The following is a 20,652-nucleotide window of genomic DNA, read 5'->3' as shown; positions in this document are numbered from 1 at the left end:
CAAATATGGCAGCTGGTGCTGTTTTTGATGTCTGTTCAAGCTTATAGAGAACTAGCATTTGTCTGTTTTGTCTTGGTTTGTTGTCTTAAGTCCTCTCAAGTGTTCTCATTAAAAATTTCAGCTAACAGATCAATATCAGGTAGGAGCCCAGGAACAAATACAAATCATTGCTATTTATCTTAGAAATGTACAGGCATTAGAAACATTTTCCCAACAACCCACTCATGCATCACGGTTAATGATTCACCTCATTCCAAATTATCCTTAAGGAGAAATATTAAGTTTAATGCAGAGCTTCTTCCTTGGTTCAATGGTATTTTTATGCCTGTGCCTCTGTATAAGGCTGTAGCTGCAGATCTACCTTTCTGAAGAGTGCCTTGTGGTATTTTGCAGGTGAATGCACTGGGGAATTTGCTCCTTTTTGTCATAACTTCTGATATATTCAGTATTTCCTTAGGACAAACTATACAGACTGTGGAAGATGACTCAAAAGACCTGTTGCCACAGTTTGGCAGACAGGAAATATTTGATGTCCCAGTTTGGGTGAGAATTCACAGAGTTTGGCAGCCCAAGACTTTTCAATAATTTTCAGTAATTCAGTAAAAGGTTTAGCAGAAGGCAGCAAGTTGACTGATGCACTAAGGGGCACAGATCAGGAAGTAAAAGACACTTGATAAACATCAAAAAGGAGATCACTAAGAGCCTTATGGGAAAGCTCTGATAAGCATCTTAACTGTTGTTAATTGCAGACAGTGCAAGAGAATTAGTGGTTTCTCTCAAAGCTGGGTGATGAACATCCACATGACAGTAAAAAGGTAATTGTGTGCCAAAAAGCTCAGCCAAAAAGAAGTTTGGCTGGGTATCCAAAGCTGATCTTTGAATTTCAAAGAGTTGACAAGAACAGAGCCGTAAGTAATCCATTACCATAACTGTAATTCCAAACTGCTCCACACTAAAAGGAGCTTTTAGATTAAAAGTTACATAAGTATTGATATTTTACATATACAAACAGGTTGAAAGCAACGTTAGTATAAATGGATGGATAGAAATTACATAAATAATGAAGCTGTATCCCACATAAAACATTCTAAAATATGACTGTCCCTCAAAAGTGCATCTACTTCATATTTTAAATAAGCATATTGCTGTGCTATCCTAAAATTGAACCTTTTTATTCACCAGAAATAACTTACCTAATAAGAAACTACAGCTTTCTGTTATATATGTGTCATCAATGCATTTTGCCTAAGTGCTTTGCCAACTCAGTCTGCAGTGGTATGTACTAAGCATGTTATGCATGTGTTAAAAAACCTGAAAAGTTCCTTTTCCAGAAGCACTGTAGTTATGAGTCTTGCTTGAATGCTTTGTGGTTGCTATGTAACTTGTGTTGTACACCAATTAACATACCCATTTAAGTTTATCATGCATATAACATCATCTGTAACTAAGTAATGTGATTACTATCTGCATAACAAGTGTGTTTTTCCCTCCCACTCCCTGACCTGAAGAAAAGAACAAGGGGAATCTTCTAGCAGGTTTGTAGTTTCTTTTATTTCTTTTATCTGTGAAATTGCTGTTTCCTAATGGCTTTTAGATGTCTTGGGTTTAGATGTCTTGGGTTCTGTGTAGTAGGTTCAATGAACTGTTGATAGATAATTATCACAAATTGAATTTTTTTTAAACTCATATGCTGCTGAAATTTTCTTCTTTGTCACAGTTTTTCTATGGGAAAAATAGGCAATTTTTTACGCATCTAACATGCTGTAGCTTTGAGGGGCTCAGTTCAGTGGCAGATCAGTCAGTGGACCAGCCTCCCCAGACCCAGCTCCTGGGCAAGGACAGAGCCCCAATTTCTGCTGTAAAATCAATGCAGGAATTGCAGTGGAAGTTACAGACACAGTTTAATTTGGCAATGTGAAGAAGCCCACCAGCCCTCCATTGCAGGGAGGACCCTTTGATGGGGCTCATTGGATGTCACTTTTGTCCTGCAGGAGCATCCTTAAGGGTTCCTCAGTGCCATGTCTCCACATTTTCTAACTTTTCTGTCATCTCCTCCTAAGGAGCATTTTGGGACACAGGAGGTGGGGGGAAAGCAGCACTGCAGTGTCTCACCTCCTCCTGGCTGCATGGCTTGCACTCCCCCGTGGCCCAGTTCAAGCAGGGGAACCAGACTGGTATCTCTGCTGAAGAAAGCCCCACTGCTGGCAGCTGGGAGCACAGGTGGGCTTCTACCTAGCCTAGATCCCAGCTGAGCACCGACTGCCTACAGCTGGCAGTGGCATGTCCTAAGGCAGTGGGAGAAAATGCTGGTCTTTGCTGTAGTGACAGCACAGATCCTTAGGGATAGGAAAGGCCTCAGTGGCTATAAGAGAAATTATCTCAGAAACTCATTAGGGATGGGAATCAGCAGGCGTTTGGCAGCTGGCACTTTGGTATCAGCATGCTCAGAGAACAGCAGAATTTACCTCCCAGCAGAAAATGCTGAAAAACCAAGGAAAAAAGTGTTGATGACACATCAGCCCCTGAAATACATTCAACCCTGAGTTGTACTGTGGTTCACAAATGCTTCTGGGTTATTCAGTCAGGGACGAAAGTCTTCACATCAATTACCCATTCCACTTCCCAGACTGCTCCTCTGGCACCTGACTCCAACCTTTTCCTCCAAGCACATGTAACTGCTGTTAGTGTCACTGTCACTCAAGGGGACAGGATTTGCTCTGTCAATTCTGGGACTTTTTGCATACATAACCTCCACATGCTTGCTAGCAACATATTGATCTCATTAAATTATTACAGTCTGATCCAAACTCCTTGTACTCACCAGCTGAATTTCCTAGTCCTTTGACAGAAACATTTAAAATTGACTTTTTTAAAGGTGACACAGAAGTTTCCAGAAAATGAGTACATCCCTCTAAAACTAGGATTTGTGCAGAGGGGAGAGGTCATGCCCAGCTGTACTTGCAAGCACTAAAAGAGACAAATTTACTAGAATCTACTTTTTCATCTGCTGGAAACTAGATGGAAAAAAATAAAAAATAAACCAAACACCCAGCTGTCAAAACCATGTTATGTTCTCCATATTAATGATAACAATTGTGGATTCAAAAGAAGTCAACAGTTTAGCAGATTTATTCACTTTATTTTCACAGAATGGAAGATGTTTGCTGCTTCAGAAACACTTAACTAATATGTGAACTGCTACAATTTAGTGTATATGTAAAAATGAACTAGTTAACTTCTGAGATCATGTTCTATAGTAAAAACCCTACAGAACACTGAGTGTCTTTTAAAAAAAGGTGTATTTGTCAGTGGCTGTTTATTGCTCTTACGCTGATACATCACTGTATGTTTATATCACTGGAAATACATGTGGTGTATGTGGTCTTTTGTGGCAAAAGATGTAAATGTGAACTGCTGCAATGTACTTTGAGATAACTGTCCTTGACTATTTAACTTGTTTCTTACTGCAATGCTAAATGACTTGCATGGGATGTTGTGTGACTTAAGCTTCTTGTTTCACTCTTTAAATGAAGACATGTTTGCACAAGTAGTACATTGGATTGCATTCTGAACATGCTCTTTGCTCTATATTCCCCTCTAATAACAGTAAAGAAAAACTAGTATTGTGTTAGGGAAAAGTTCATTCATCTTCTTTCCTACAAAATTGACTTATATTTACAGAAATTAATTTTTGTGTTTTGTCATGTACAGACCTACAGCCTTTCATTAGGTAACTAAATGTTGCTACTCATTTGAATTGAGAGAGCTGTGCTTATAAGCTGTAGCTTCAGATTGATTTTAATAAAAATATGTATATTGTATTTCCCAAAATTTTATACATAAGTATTCTGATTAATCACTTATCAGAGTACTGGTAGACAACCTCTCTGGCGTATCCAGGCTATAAATGAGATATTTCTATAAATCAGTTCCAGAGTTGTGCAAGTTATTTTAAAAGCCTATATATTAAACTCTTAATGTCTGCAAATGCACACACCGAAAACAGTATTTATTTTTGTTCAGTTATACAACATATCTGAAATAGTTCCTGTGCAGGAAACTAGATCAAGACTGATGAATCTTGTGACATACGGAGAGCATAATCAGTCTTAAACTGTCTGTAGGACATGCACTGAGTGTCTGCAAAGGATGAATGTCACCCATCTAGTCTTGCAACTCATGAGGCTGAATATGCATTCCCTATTGAGACAATTCTCTCTGGTGCAATAAGGAGCAGTTTTGCCAGTATAAGATCTTCAGGGGAAAACTCAGCCCTGTTCTGAGGGAAACAAGTGAATTATATTATGGAATTCTTTCACCTCCTATACCATATCTGTTTCTAAAAGTAGATTTAATGTAAACACTTTGCATGCACCATATAAAAAAGAAATTGCCATTGATGCATAATCTAACTTGAGGTGGAAAACCTAACCCCTTACCTAGCACTGGAATGCTTAGTAACAGAGTCCTCTATCTCCCCTCACTCCTAGTAAGCTTTGTAGTAATAAACAGAAGCTCTTCAGGATGTACACCCCTCGGAAACATAGGTATTCAGCATCCTGCCTATTCACATGATGTTTGAGAATGCCAACTAACATCAGGTGCATGATTCATTCATTTACCCTCCTTAGTGCTTTAAAGTTCATTACTTCTCCAAATGATGTTTCCTATTTAAGTGCTTGTAAGTCCCTTTTTGCTTGTTGCCTGCAATACCATTAACACAATGGCAGCAACACCAGTTGTTCCAAATTCATCCAGCCAGACAATTGCAGTGCGCAGCACACCGCGGTTTTACGAAGCCCCATTCCTCTTCTCTGCCTGAGACTTTAACTTCTGGAATGCATTACCCTGTGGAGATCTAAAACGGGTTGAATATTTGGGTAAAGCCATTTCCCCAAGTCCAAGAGGATTTTTTACAACCATGGCAGTTGATTTCTTCATCTAATAATCAGTGGAGAATGTTAAGCTATAACATGCTAGGCAATTGCAGCAGTCAACATGTGTGATTGTTCTTGGAGAAGAATCCCCTTGGACACAGGTTGTGGATGATGTGCCTGCATCCTGTGCTGGAAGGTAAAAGAGTGCATGTGAAATAAAGCATCTGCTTCAGCTGAATTCTGTGGAAATTGTGTCTCTTACCAAAAATGGTAATTCCTAGATAGATGAATCTTACGGGAAGAAGCCTATGACTCATATCTCAAGCTGATTGCATTTTTTCTTACTTATTGAAAGTAATGTAAAAGACAGTAGAAGTACAAACTGATTACAGAAAATTAGGATCAAAATAGTTTCTCTTCATTTAGAAATTGTTTTGGAAAAGGAAAAAAAGCACAAACAGCCTGAATATTTACTTTTTCCATTTGACAATTGAACTATAATATGCTGTGGCCTGAAATTCTTGTTATTACTTATTGAAGGTATGAGATATAACACTAAATTTCTTGAGTTCGTGGTCCTAGCATGAGACTGGTGGCAAAGTCTTGAATGTTTGAACTTTAGGTCTCACAATATTATCCATTACATTTGCACTTGTTCAACTTAGCTTAATTTCAGTAAAAGTATTTTTAGGCTCAGTACAAATCATTACCTGTATATATAGGTAGTTAACTGCTGAAAATTGGCATGTGCATTTGCTTGCTGTTGTTTGCCATAGGTGATAATTTCTGGCAGTTTTAGCTTCTGTCTCAAGACTCAAAGTATGCTTCTTCACCCTCAGGCCCTCCAGCTATTTCTGATTAATTTCAATTTCTTCCTATACTTGCTTCCACCAATTGGCTCAGCATGAAAAGCTGAAAAACAAGGTGTAAATTGTGGCTAGTAGCAAGCAGTAGTGCTGCAGGTCTGAGGCTGAGGCAGAGCAGAAGTTTAACTTGACCAGAAATATAGGAAGGTGGCAGGCAAATGGGGGTGTTGGACTGGGAAGGAAAGAGATCCTCAGTTATTAAAGTATAAGGAGATGGTCCGTGGAAGACAGAGGGAGCACAGGTTTGTATGCTTTTGTCAGTTAAAACAATCTCTTACCCAGAGTAGTCATTTGGACCAGCAGAAGGTGATCATTCCCTCTGCAGTGAAGCTACAGTGACCTCTAGCGTCCCTACAAACCTATTCATAAATCAAAGGTGGTAAATGCAGAATTTGAAGAAATAAAAACTAGAAAGTCATTTGCTATCCTAGGGATGTGGGCATCTTGGGCATGCAATGGGAGAAATGAGTCATAAGATCCTACAACTGACCTTTCAGAAGGCAGGCAACTACAGAAAAGTCGTTTGCTTCCTTTTCTACAGCTGCCAGTTGTAATTACCACCACTAAAAGATGCTTCAAAGCTCTAGTGTTATCAATAAGAATAAAATCCACGACTTTTAACCTGCAAGAATAGAGGAATGATAGGTCCAAAGAGATTACCATTGCCAGGGAAGACTGCCGTAGGAAGAAAAAATATATGTCAACCAACTGGGCTAAATTATCAGTCATACAAAGTACAAGAAATGATGGACAGACACACAACTAAAGGAATGCAGAGATAATTAAAGACAGCTGTGGATCTCTCAGATCATTGTCATTTAGTTTTGATTTAGGAACTTGTGCAATTTTATTTTCCTGTTTCTTTCTCATGGTTTTTTCCTTTTGGACAAGCATTCAAAGTTTATGGATACTTATGGGGATGCATTAATATCTAATGGCCATTAACAGCTTTACGTTGATTCAAGGGATTTCCTTTGGATACCATGTAAAAAGAGAGGAGAAAAGGTGAAAGAGAAAAATATAATAGGCCAAGAAGTGCAAGATTTGAAGGATTTTTAGCATGCACAAGCCAATGCTTATACAACCAGCATTAAATCCGAATAAAGGGCCCTAAAGGAGACACTGGCTATTGATTTGAATGCAGAACGTCCAAAGATGCTTGAATGGTGTAAGATTATCTTCACTGTGTAATTTTAACACCATCTCTACCTCTATTGGATCCAGAGCCAGGATTTAGGCTTTATCCTATAAGAAAAGGGACTTTCACTCTGGGTAAAAGCCCGGTTAGGGTACACTCAAAGCACTCTGATTCAGTTTCTCCTTCATGGCCTGTTATTTATCATACATAGAAGAGCCCCAAGACTGAGTTTTCCCAAGCACAAGCTTTCTTCTCCCAGCCTTTCTTCTCCACAGTCAGTCACACAATTTATGCCTGTGCTGAGATGGACCCAGTGACTTCAGGAGCATTTCCCACCAGTCTCAAAGTAGGAACAGGGATCCAAGAAGCAAAGAACTGCTATAACTATTCTCTTTGGGTATGCATCTTAAGATGCAAAAGAGGATTTTCAAACCCTGCTTCCTTCAGGGGCTGTGTTTCTCTTCACAATGTAGCACCCTCTGCATGGACCCTTGGCATGCCAGTACATTGTCATTGTTACTAAGCAGATTTTATTTAATTTTTTAAGTATTAGCTCTGCAGTTTACATTAATATTTTCATTCTCAGCATTGTCCTTTTGAAAAATGTCTATAGTATAGAAAAAATGGCTACTGTGCCTTTCACCATTGCCTTACTTCTTTGATTTGGAGAACTAAAGATATTCAGGTTAAGTAGTAATTGTGTACCATTCAGCTTTTATAAATTAAGTAACCATGTCTACCATTAATTTAAAGGCAGCCAGTGCTTTCATTAGTACAAATTAATTGACAAAACAACACATGCCATTTTGACTTTGGTTTTATATTTTTGTTTTTCTTTTTGAGTTAATGGGATTATAAAAAAAAAATATTGTCTATATAGATAGTTTTTATGACTATTTTATCCATTTTCCTTTCATTTTTATTAGTGCAGCAGAAAGAGAGCTATCCAGAAACTTTATAATTCTAATATTTGAAAAGAAAAAAAAAAACAAAAAACATCACTTGACTTCATTTTTCAATAGCAAGTACAATTTGAACCATAAGGGGACTTTAAAAAGAGGGGGACACTTGTAGGAATAATACCTGTAATAAGAAGTCAGTTTTGATTCTCTTCCTCATTTTGTATAATATGGCAATGCAATAAAGTGGTTAATAAATATTTTACAGTTTATATTTTCATTGTTGTACAAAGCAAAAGATTCCTGAACTGAAATATAATTCAATCTTGAAATGTAATTTATATTCAAAGTTAAATTTTGGAACTCACTTTTTTTTCAAATATTAGGTTCTCTGGGTCTTTTGTATTGCTTATGCCACAGCACTGGGTAACAATTTACAATGGAAATAGATAACATTTTCATCACTGTGATGTATTTATTTCAACAATTGCTTATTTGGGCGAGGAAAGAAGGGGATTACATTGAGAAATTGTAGTAAAGGTATTCTTTCAATTAATCCAACATTCCATATAGAAATACATTTATCTAACTGTCTTTCTATTGATGTGGTCATTTTTTAGTATTCTTGAAAATTATTGCATTATAAGCATCCCAGCATGTGTTTTGCCTGCAACAATCTGCATCCTTTCTGCTCGCAGTGATGTTTGCATTCAGACTGAAATGCTATGCTTTGCTGTGCACGGACAAAGATATGTTCATCTCAACATTTCACATCCACAGAGGTTTATAACTACTTTCCATTTCATATAATTACATATTAACATTGTATTTTCAGAGTGCAGTAGATTAAACATCTAAGAACCACATAGTCCATATTAGCACTAGTTAATTATCTGCAGGATTTGTTTCTGTTCAAAACATCTTATGGGCATGCTGAAATTAAATGCAAAGACCTTGAGAGAAATTGTCTTACCTTCAAGAACCAACATATTTTTCAGGTAGACAGTCTTTGCTAAAGGTGTTTCAAAAGCCCCTCCTGCAAAGCCTATACCAGGGCAGTAGGACTGCAAGTCCCAGTAACACCACACCATGAACAGACACTGCACTGCCCCCAGCACCTCTCCCCTTGAAAGAACAGGATCACTGATCAAGGTGACCATTCCCTTGCTCAACCAGCTGACTTTAACCTTGCATAAAACAAAGTTTTCAAACCTTGGTATCGGACTACTTCTCTGTTTCCCCTTTGTGTCTTCTGCTACAGGAAGGGACAAACAAAGGCAAAAATGTTAAATAGTGAAAAAGCATAGGCAGATAGTCACAGTGACCACAGGATGTTCATCAGATATGTTTGGACAAAGGTAATTTAAGCACTGAGAAACAGAAAATCTACAAATCCCACATTTAGCTGACTGGAGGGGAGGATTACAAGCACAGCAGGGAAAAAAAAAAAAACAACTTACAATTGGTCAACCATAAGACCACATTGATGCAGCAGACACAGTCATGAGCTTGGATGGGTTCTGGTACCTGTCCATACCACCTGCACAGAGTCAGCTTCCAGCTTAATCTTCAGCAATGACTTTAGGGAGCACACAACGTATCATTACATTTCCATTAATCGGTCATCATGCTGTTTCTTGGATATTTTATTAATTTTGGTTTTGTCTTGTCCAAGTTAGTGGTCTAACAAGGAATTCTGGATATGAGTGATCACTAATCATGCGTATGAAATGTTGGAAGTGCCACATCCTGAAAAAGCATGAATATACACTAACTATTTTGGCCTGATTAAAAAGACCCCAAACCAGACAATATTACATGGCATGCAGTAACAATAAAATACATTTTGGTTTTGTTTATCTGAAGATATGGTCAGAAATGCACTGGCCTTGGCTGACTAAGATGGAAACAAACCTATTTCAAGTTCAAGGAATAGAAAAAAACATCATAGAGATTAATGCACAATAATTGGGTGAAATTGTTTCTATTTGTTATTTTTAATTTCCTTTAGAAGGTTATTCTTACTGTATGATAGATTGCCAATGCTAATGCTTCTATCAAAAAACAATTACGTCAAATCAGTTCCATTCACAAATGAAATATATTCAATGAAAATAAAAGTGTGTAAGAAACAGATTCATACCAGTGACATTTTTTACACATTTTCAATAATCATACAACAGAAAAAAGAAATGGATTGAAGTAATTATGAAATAAAATATATTTCTCTCTCTCACAGTCAAAAGCTAAGTTTCAAGGAGCGGGTCCGGATGGCCAGCCCACGAGGTCAAAGTATAAAAAACAGACAATCTTCAGTCGGAGATCGCCGGTCACCAAGTGCTGACATTGCCACCGAGGGCAGCCCAACCAAGGTCCAGAAGAGCTGGAGTTTCAATGACAGAACCCGCTTCAGGCCCTCGCTGCGGCTCAAGAGCTCCCAGCCCAAACCCATGGTCGATGGTAGGACTCTTTCACCCCTTGTTTGCCACTGCACACTGCTCCCAGCTGCTCACACTCGTGCGCACTTGTGCAGTGATTGTACACTTTGTGCAGTGATTTTAGGAAAGCAGAAAGAATTGCTCTTTGGGGCCAGAGACACAAACCAGCTAGTCTGCTTCAAAGAGCCTGATAATGTGATTTTTTTTTTTTAATAGTAAACCATGTCTGAGGTGCATTGAGAGAAACTGGTGGAAAAAGGGGTCACTATGTAAGGTCACAGTGGACTACAAGCATCCCAGGGACTTGGCTGCAGCAGCTCCTCTGTCATGGCCCCTCTCCCACTACTGAGCTCAGCTGCTGCCTCTTGCTGGTGGTCCACACAGCACAGCCAGCACTGTCTGTGCCTTTGCCAGCTGAGAGCACAGCTTGTGCAGAACTGGCTCCCTCAGGCAGAGGAGTCCCAGTAAGATACGCTACTGGATGCTTTAAGTTTTATGGGGTTGTATCTGGCTTTATAAGGCAGGTAGATTAAGCAAACAAAACCAGTGTTACTGCTTTTATGTATTGCTTTCTATAGGGTATTTTGGATGTAGGAAGCACTCCTAAAATGTAAAGAGGTGGGTCTTGGTGAAAATGGCTTGTTGAACCTCCAGCAGGCAGCCTAGCCTTTCCCTCAGGCTGCCTCCTATGCTGATCCATTCTCTAGCTGAAGTCTAATTTGGCATTAAATTAACCAGGCAAGGCTCTTCATCTGATGAAGCTCACCAAAACAAAGTCAGTGACTCCTCTAACCAAAGGAGCACCAAACTGGGTGACAGCAGCCCCCTGACAGGCAGGAGCTGACAGAACCAGGTGCAACTGACCCCTGTATGGGACAGGTCCAGCACTGAAAGGTGCACTCACATAGCTCTGGGGGTACTGCTGCCCCAGTGGATTTTGTTTTGGGTTTCTTCATTCCCATATTTCCCAATCCATGAATCTTTTATTCTTTCTTATGGTATCCTCCATGTAAAAAACAAAGGAAACAAACTGGTTGACTTCCACAGAATGCAGTGACCCTGCCTGAATGGGAAAGGTACAACCTCTTTCTACAGTGGCAATCATGCATGCTACATCCAACAGTTGTAGTACGACTAATTAGACAGAAGTGCAATGTTGATGTCGCTTCCTTTTTAAGAGCACATATTATCATAAAAATGTAGATTGCAAAATACTCATTGAACTGCAATGCCCCATCCCTCAGTGAGGATGTTCTATACAACAGATCTCTTCAGGAAAAGTCTGGGTAAATAAACATTTCCTGGAGGGCAACCAAAACAAACCAGTGGTATTTGCTAAGGTCATTCCAGGCTAGCTCTCCCCCATGGAGATGTCTCAGATGCACAAATTCCAAATTTGTCTGTGGTACAGTGAGCTGCTGTGGTGTATCAGCTACCAGGATGCTATCCAGGTTGCTCCACTCCACTGACCACTGATATCCACTCCTATCTCCATGCTGGGGCACAGGCCCTGGCTTATGTCCCATGGCAGCTGCATCACAGGGGCTGTGTGACCTAGCCTGTGTCTCACGCTGATGTAAGGCTCAGACAAGGCCACAATGGGAACTGAGAAATGTTCTAGGCAGCATAGTGGTTGAAGCTACCATGTCTAAATTTAAACTTCCTACATAATCACATATAAAGCACAAGTATCTTCCCCAAACCACATGAGAAGCAATTTTATAGGTTAAAACCCTGTAACTCACACTGTGCCTGGAAGTGACCTAGGAAGAAAGTAATTTTTTGAGCAGATACTCTCTCAGAGTATCAGTGTCTCACTTTTGCCCCAGCTCTGCAGTCTGCGCCTCACTGAAGCACCTGTTTCATTTTTCATCAGCCCATTTATCATAGAAGCATTTCCTCAGCATGTCCCCTGTTTTGTCCTGTACGTATTTTCATCAGTAACAAGAATGTGCACAAGTAGATCGTGCTGCCTCTGATCGTTTCCCTCTCACGGAAAAGGTGGCATAAACAGCACCTTGGGTATATCTGCAGATAAAAGACAGTAACAACAACAGAGCACTCATTGCTGTGTGTAAACCCTTGAAGATCTTCCCGCTCCTCAGGGTGAGCACAGCCTGTTTCCTGGTCAGTGATTTCCAGCTACTAGTCCACCCTTATGAACTGGGGCCAACAGATACAACCAATTTCTCATCTGTGGCAGAAGGAACAGCTTCCATTGTCTCCAGCCTTTAGGCAAATGCCAAGTTTCCATTCTGGGACCTCATCCAATTATTTCTAGGACCAGTATGATTAGAGAGATGTCCAGTGTCCTCACTGCTGAGAGACAGCTCCCTGCTGCCTTACCCAAACTTTTGCAGGAAAAGTCAGACACTACTAACCTTGATTTCTTTTTCTTTCTTTTCCTTCATAGCTTGATGCTTTCTGCATTTGACAGCTCAGTGAAAAAGATCTCAGGATGATGTATTTAATTTAGAACATCTTGCATTTTTCACTGGGTGAAAAAAACAGTGTATGCAGCATATTATTCTTATCTCTTGCTTACCAGATACTCCCATTTCCTCCTCAAGGTATTCCCCAGCCAAATAATTAATTATTTTGGCAGGCCAATCATCAAGCCAAAACTAGAAGCCAAATTTATCTGGGTGAAATCTTGGGCACAAAACAGGACCCTTGAACGGCTGGTCCTTCTGGTAATTCCTACATCTCTGTAGGTTGTTTGGTGGGAGAAGAAATTACATTACAGAAGATCTTTGGGGCCATGACAACATAGTGCTGGATACCCAGCTCAGTGTCAAAACTTAGTATCAGTGAAAAAAATAGTTGTACTATGAACTTCCTCTTCCAAAAAAGACAGAAGACATTTCACTGTATGGGATGTGGAGTTGTAAATGCTCTGCATAGGCAGAGGACTGAATTCTGTGTGAAAATAAAGAAAATAGGTAAATATATAAGGAGAGGATTCCAAAAGGAAGGAAAATTGTTAGCGTACAAGGATGATTTAAGGCAGATAGATTGTCAACACAGAGACTTTGCAATGCTGACTAAGTTCTGGTAAGGACATGGTTGGAATCTGGGCCAAAACCACCAGAAAGACGCTGCTGGAGAAACTCAACATTAGCAATTAGAAACTGGCCTGTAAAGGGAGGTTTCTAGTCCAGACAGGATCTAATGGGGGCAACTAAAAGGCTAACCTGATTGAAAATGTAGTAGCTTGCCTCTTAGGCTACCCAGCAACAAACACTCTAGCACTCCCCCACTGCATATTAAAATAATAGGAGGAGAATTTCTTGGCAGCAAATAAAACACTTAAGCCAGCCGCAGATATCTCCCAAAAGGATTTTGGCATAGCAGTCTTAGAACAGTATGACCAAAACCATTGCACAAATGGCTTTATTTATTGTTAGTAACAATCCTCTGAAACTGCCCATAAACCGTTTATTGCCATTGACAAATTGGGTCTGAAAACAGCAGTAATTAATTCAGGTACATATGTGCATTTGCAAATGGAATCCAAACCTGAGAGAGGTTTGATGGTTAGAGAAGTCTTTGGTGGCCTGAGTGGAGATGTTTTCTAGGGCATTTAACAATGGCTCAGGGGAGTGAAAGTGAATATCAAGACTTACATAATCTGATTTTAAATGTGCAGCCTCTGGTGACATGTGGTTCACAGCTTCCAGAAATCTTGTTGAAGAGGGGACCCTGCACAAATTAACAAAGGTGCCAGAATACTGAATTTCCAATCCATGTTATCTGCCTAAAAGGGAATTATTAGGATAAGGCAGATGAAAGGGAACTTTTCACCAATCAAGAATGGTAAATAGTGAAGCTTAACAAAGCACACACTTAAAAAGGATTGTATAGGCTCGTGGAAGAGCCTTCCTCAAAGGGATACTATGTCACATGGGCAAAGGTGTTGTCTGACCTTGGAGGCACTCATGGGCCCTCTGCACCTGTACACAAAGTGAGCCAGGAGCTACCTCTGGCCCCAAGGCCTTCTCGTGCAGTGTGGCTTTGGTCCCTGTTAACAACAACAACAGGGAAGCTGCAGCCAAACTTCTGTGGGTAGCAGTGCCCAGAGCATGAGAATACCCACCAGCAGGGCCACGACAGAGTCTGTGCTAGTTATTAAACAGTACAGGTGATCGCATGCCTTGCTTAAGGGACTCTGCCTGCACCTTGTTGTACGTTGTGTATCCATCCACTGAGACTCAACTGTGCAAAATCTCTTCTTTACAATGGTGTGCCTGTCCTGTTTTGTTTTCTGCTTGCCTTACTTTCTGAGGAACAGAACCTTTTCTGCTTAAATCATACTCCAGTTTTGCACCACCACGGCTGAATTAATGAACCAATATTATGTTGTGGATGCAGTTTTCTGTGAGGAAGAAAAATGCCCTATTACATTTGTTTTCTACCATCCCATGCTTCTAAGCCTCTGAATGAGTTATTGTGCCTTTACTGTAACCTAGAGACATTGTGTGGCTTTTTGAATAAAACATCAAAAGCATTCAGCACTGGAGATATTACAAACATATTTCATTTGATTAATTAAAAAGAACTCTCTAAGGAAATATTTGATTTCTTGCACCATCCCCAAATATTATACACTCACATGACCTTTAGCCTTTCATTCCCTACAGAGTACTTGCACAAAATCCTCAGGGTAGAGTATATTATAAGAGCCATGGAAAGAATGCAATTGTGCATTTCAGCCCCCATGTCCTCAGCTGCTACCATGTAATTTATGTATTGCAAAAATGACAAGTTGTCCTTTCAGTAGCATAAACAGCTTGACCTTGGATAAGGTTCACTTGATGTGGCAGAAGACCTTAGTTGGGTTGTTTCTACATCTAAGCTTAAATTTGCTGATTCAAAGTGAAGCTGCATGTTGTCAAAGCTTGAATGAAATTTATTAGCAATATATCAATCCGTGCTAGACAAGAGATTTATTTTCTTGTTATTGCCTTCCATAGAGCAGATAGAGCTCTCATTTATTACCATTGCCACTGTAATTAACTAGTAAGATCTGGCATTCTGATCTAAGCTCTGAGTCATTTTTGTGTAAATAAGTAGAGGCCATTGGTTTTGAGGCATTATTTTAGTTTATTCCAACCAAAGTCCTGGCCCTACGAGACCACAATTTAGTCTCTTTCTTTATGATACCTCTTGAGGAACTTGCTGTGCACCATTGCTCACTGGACTCAGTGGTCTCAGGTGAATGATTATTAATCTTAGCTCTGTGAGGAACAGCAGCAGACCATCACACAGAAGTATGATTTGCATGGGTTTCGGATACCCTCATCTGCAGTGAAGACTATACATATTAGATAAGAACTAGTTTTGAGAGGATGCACATAAAATGTCCCAACCACATGTAACCCACTTACACCAAATCTGAAACATTTGAGGAATAGTTTTATTTTTATGAAACACTACTAAGGAAATCCTTCATGGCAATCCTTACAAGATACAGGACTATCTTGTAGACACCTGAATCTAAAACAACTGTCATCCTCTAACCCTTGCCCCTGTCCATGACAGGGCATGGAACCTCTGAGGACCTTATGGAATATCAGACATATAACAAGTGATGTGTGCTACAAGGTCTTGCAGGGAAACAGTCAATTAAGTGTAACATTTTGCTCATTAATCTACAGTTCCAGATACTATCATATGTATCTGCAATTTATTTTACTTCCTGGATGTGCTATATAAAAAAAATAACAGAAACATATATCTAAAAATACACTAAAGCCATAGATTTAGAGTCACCTTTTACTTTTCTCACATGGCCATCTAAAGTTGCTGGCTAATTTGATAGTATTTATAATAAGTCTTTTGAACAACATAATTATTGTGCATTTAATGAATTGCTTTTAGAAAGTCTACTGGTCCTCCATAACATCATTCAAAATTAAAAGGATTCCTTTTTAATTAAGTAGTGGAAGCTGTTCCATGAAATATTGCCAGTGCAGAAATTTTTGAGAAGTTAAATAATAACTAAAGATAATTGAGAGTTGTTAGAGGGAATGCTAGAATTTTAGACATTTGGAACTTACTTGCAGTATATGATAACTGATCAAAATTAGGTTTCTGACCTTAAAAAAAAATAAAAAATGCACTTACAGAGAAAGGAAACTGTATCATTATACCCAGAATATGTAAAAAACCTTCCACCAATTCTCTCTTCCATTTTAGCCAAATCAGAGGATTTTCAGAAACGCTTTGACATATATAATGTTGTTAGGGATATTCTTTAAGATACTCTGTTTCACATTGCACTGCAGTTCTCAGTGATGTCCTCTTCTCCTCCTCATCTGGAATGCTTTGTCTGTTTCAGAAGAAAGACAAGCATTTGTCTTTCTTCTGGGCTATTGATATAGCACTACTGAACTCCCCATCGGTACAGCCAGCAGAACAGAAGGCAAAGTTTACAAGCTTGTGCAAAAATGCTCCTCCTTACAGGAGGCACCAGTTTCCTTCCTTTACTGAAAATTTCTTTCTAGCATGGAAACGGCTACCATTTCATAAAAGCTCCCTGTAAACAATAATTTTAGATGTTGTCAGTCTTATTCCCTCTTTCTTAATTTTTCCACTTGAACACTGTTGTCTACTATCAGGGATTTTGGTGTCATTTTATAAATAAGTATCTAATGTGAAGAGAAAATCACAGAAGTACTTGTTCCGCCTTCTTCTTTCTTGATTAGAACAAAGTCTTTCCTTTTGTTGGTTTCTTTTTCCAGAGATCAAGGAAATAAATACATAATTCACTCCCTTGGGCTTCCCTTTTCTGACCTCTGTTCTGGAAAGCATGTAAACATGGGCTGTAGCCTTTCCCGTTCTGGGGGAGCTTTGGGCTCATTATTAGGTATGATTTTGTTCCATCACAATTAGTGTTGCTTTCTTCAATTGATTTTTCCTATGGAACTTAGTGAGCAATCAAAGTGATATATTGAGTCAGCTTGTTGATGTTTTAAAGCAAAGGCAAATTGGAAAGAAAATCAGTTATAGGGGTAGTGAAGGGATTTTATATTTTGAAGTGTTGAAACAAATAGGAAAGTAATGAGAACTTGTGAAGAGGTGAGAAGTTTCATGAAACATATTTAAACAAAGGCACTAGGCTAAGACACATTTCATTCCTATAAAGGGAAATTGCATGAGTCACATGAACATAAACCATCAAGGCATTTGCATGTAGAATAATTTTTGGGGGGAGAAAAAGTAATTGGGATTTTGTGAAGCATTCTATCCATTATAGCATCTGTGGAAATATTACAAGATATGTATAGGGTATCTCTATTTTTTAGAGAACACAGGTTAAAATCCCTAACTCACCACAGTAAATGCTCACAGTGAAGAAAGGTACTTCAAAGGGTGAAGTTGAATGAAATGCACCTTGCAGACACCCTAGGCATTACATAGACTAGCACAACAGAGGCCCTATTTGGTCACATAGGAGGCTGAAAGAATGAATAATGAGAGTATTAAGCTGCTGGCATTGCTTCTTGGGCTAGAGGGTTCACCTGAACTCAGTAGCCACATGAGACTAAGGCAGTTTGGAGTCTCTTAATAAAGCAGCTGCCTGGACCCCCTGCTGCCCAGACCTGTGCACTGGCACCTCCCACAGGGACATATCTGTCCCCCAAAAGCTTTGACTTTATGTCCAAATTTATTTTCCCAGAAGTTAGATGCACTGAATTACCCACTCATTTTCTTTCTGACCACTCAAAGAGAAAATGAGTATAGAGATGAGGGCATCACATTGGGGTGCCCAGCACTGCTGCCCTGGGCAGCCAGAGCAGCTCTGCACTCACATGAGGCTGCTGAATAGGGTGGAGAACAAGTTGTGGAGATGCATTATTAATTGCTTGGACTTCAATTCCCAACTCAAACTCTCAATTTTGATAATGATACTTAAAAACTATGGCTCAAAGTAACTCAGCACCTGTTAGGTGCTACCATCCAATTTTCACCTTCAGTCATACATTTCAATCAAAATCAATCAATCAGGTATTTTTCCAAACCAGTGTGGTTTTAGCCAAGTCAACACAACACTGTGCTGTAACATGAATAAGCATGAGTAGCATGCAGGTTATCAACTTCAGGCACCTATTGAGATTTTGACATGTTGTATTGGTTTTGCATGGCCTGGTTCTTGGTAGTGGGAGGGCCACAGAGGTGGTTTCTATGACATGATGGCTTGTCAGCCTCAGCAAAATTATTTATATCATCCACATGAAGAACCCTAACTACCTCTTGCACAGTCAGAGTAAGATCTAAGTGCTTCTGAAGGCTTCCGAAAAATGAGTCAAAAGGTCTATGTTGGGATCACTGTACCAGTCACTATGTCAGAAGCACTTCCAAAGGATTGATTATCCATTGTGGTGGCCCACAAACTTATTAATCCTGGATCATTGTTGCTAGCATATTGCTGTTCCCAGAAAACAAAGTAAAAAATCTTTTTGATTCTATTTAACAGGCAGATAATTACTTGAATGTTATTGACACTGCGAACAAGAAGCTATGAGAGTGATCAGAGCAGCATCAGTTTCCCCAATGCCAAAGCATATTATTAAACAACAGAAAACACTTCTAAGAAAGGACATACTATTTACAGATATAATGAATCAAGCCTTGTGAATAATGTTTGCACAGAGCCATATGAAATGCAGCTACAAACTTGTAAATTTTTTTGTTGGTGACATATAATGTTTTAGAACAGCCTAATTTTTTTGCCCATTCATTTATAGTGATCAAAAATTACTAAAATTTGCATTAAAAATGCATAAATACTGTGAAAAACAGCAAAATATCAAGACACTTTTACTGACTTGTGCATACCTCTTCTATTTCTTGGTAATTGCTGGTTTGCTGTGTGATTGAATCAAAGACTCTTTGGGAAGAAATTAAAAAATGGCAAAGACCAGACAGTAGCCCAAAGTAAATAATGTCAAAGATTATAAGACAATGGCAGATGCATCATCAATTGTGAAATAATCACTTTATTTGTTTAAGATCAAAACACATACTGAATTCTAAATATGCTGGTATTAGAAAAAGTACTTGACTGCATTGTCAAGTAGATTGACAGCCCTTCTTAAAGAGACATGCAGGTGTTTGTCTAAATGTGTATTAAAAGACATTTTGGGTATCATTGAGGCCATATTCCTGAGCTGCCCAAGAAACAGACTTGAAAGCCCTGGTTAGCTTGTGGTAGAGGCTCCTGGAGAGGTTATCTGGGATAACCCTAGGAAAGACTGGCAGTGAAGCCAGGCTCATGCAGAGCAGCTGCTGCCCGCAGTTCTTTGTGGAACCCACTTGGAACATACACAGCCACCCCACTGGAGAGCAAAAGGTACACACAAAGGGTGTGGGGAAGGATGAAGATGTAGATGTGAGCAGGGCTAGGCATGAGCTGGCACTGGCAGGTCTAGCTGCCCCACTAATGCCCAGGAAGGGCTCTCTCTGGGAACAGATAGCAGCTTGGAGAACATTGCTTAGCCCCATCTGGGAGCTGGCAGAGGTTTGAACAGCTGGAGCTGCTAAAGCAGCCAAACTGACCCCAACTCAGCCCTGACCTCAACGGTGAACTCAAGAGGGACAGAAAGGGTACAAGTACATCTCACCTCGTAACTATGTGGTACACAACATGAGCTTCCACTGGAAAAATTCGTAAGAATGTGAACTTTGATTTCAGTGGTGTTTTAAGCTGGATTTTTTTCTCCAAATTGCTACTATGCATTTCCCAAATTTTTTCCCAGGTCTGCTCAGTATCCTAAAGAAACATTTATGTTTCCCATAGGAATCAAACAAGGCTATAGTTTTTCACAAGCTTTATTGACCTGTGGTATTGAGTGTCTGCCACAATGAAGGAAATTCATATCAGGGGAATATTAGAAAGAAAAAAGGTGATTTATTATGAGCAGCATTTCTTATTAAAGCTGGCTTAAATTTATAAGAATTGTCCAGCATCTGTCTAAAAATTTTGCAGAGTTTTTTTATCCACAAGGGAGCAACATGGAACACTATAATTGTAACACACAGTTCTCAAAAAAGTTCTGCAGAGATATACTTTGGTAAGGAAGCCCTTTTATTAATGACACTGTACTTGGCAAAGGACCCAGGAACCGTATCCATGAGACAACCATACAGAAACATGTTTACTTTAAACTTTCAAGTAGGAGTCTCCTGTTTCACTGGGTTTAGATGGCTATAGCTCTTGTGATCTGAGCAGTATTTTTCCTAGTTTATACTGGCATAACTGAATAGATTCAAACCTTAGAGAGTCTCTGGAAATACCAGTAACATAAAAAGCTCTGGTTTTAATATGGCACTTATAAATTAGCTGGGAGATTTCCACACTGGGAGAGGTAACTGGAGAGGCTGATCAGATGTGACACCTGGAAAGTTAGTGTTGTGGAATATTTAGCATGT

The 20,652-nt window shown here is 39.3% G+C and overlaps 1 protein-coding gene across 3 annotated transcripts in view; it reads left to right on the top strand.

Moving 5' to 3' along the window:
- The window catches only part of KCNQ5 (potassium voltage-gated channel subfamily Q member 5), a 282,028-nt gene that overhangs the window by 244,594 nt on the left and 16,782 nt on the right, over positions 1 to 20,652 (top strand). Inside the window, exons 9-11 of one of the 3 annotated variants that reach the window (XM_014263536.2) lie at positions 1,509 to 1,535; positions 4,491 to 4,547; positions 10,020 to 10,240. In XM_014263536.2, coding sequence (XP_014119011.2) covers positions 1,509 to 1,535; positions 4,491 to 4,547; positions 10,020 to 10,240 — 305 coding nt within the window. The remainder of the gene's footprint in view (positions 1 to 1,508; positions 1,536 to 4,490; positions 4,548 to 10,019; positions 10,241 to 20,652) is intronic. The other 2 variants (XM_088052801.1, XM_088052800.1) reach the window with 2 other exon arrangements.

The sequence above is a fragment of the Pseudopodoces humilis genome, chromosome 3 (assembly GCF_049639895.1).
Source record: "Pseudopodoces humilis isolate 2021_Gansu_Grassland_sample_001 chromosome 3, ASM4963989v1, whole genome shotgun sequence".
NCBI lineage: Eukaryota > Metazoa > Chordata > Aves > Passeriformes > Paridae > Pseudopodoces > Pseudopodoces humilis.
Note: the sequence above shows the minus strand (reverse complement) of the source record. Positions and strands in the feature narration are given on the sequence as shown.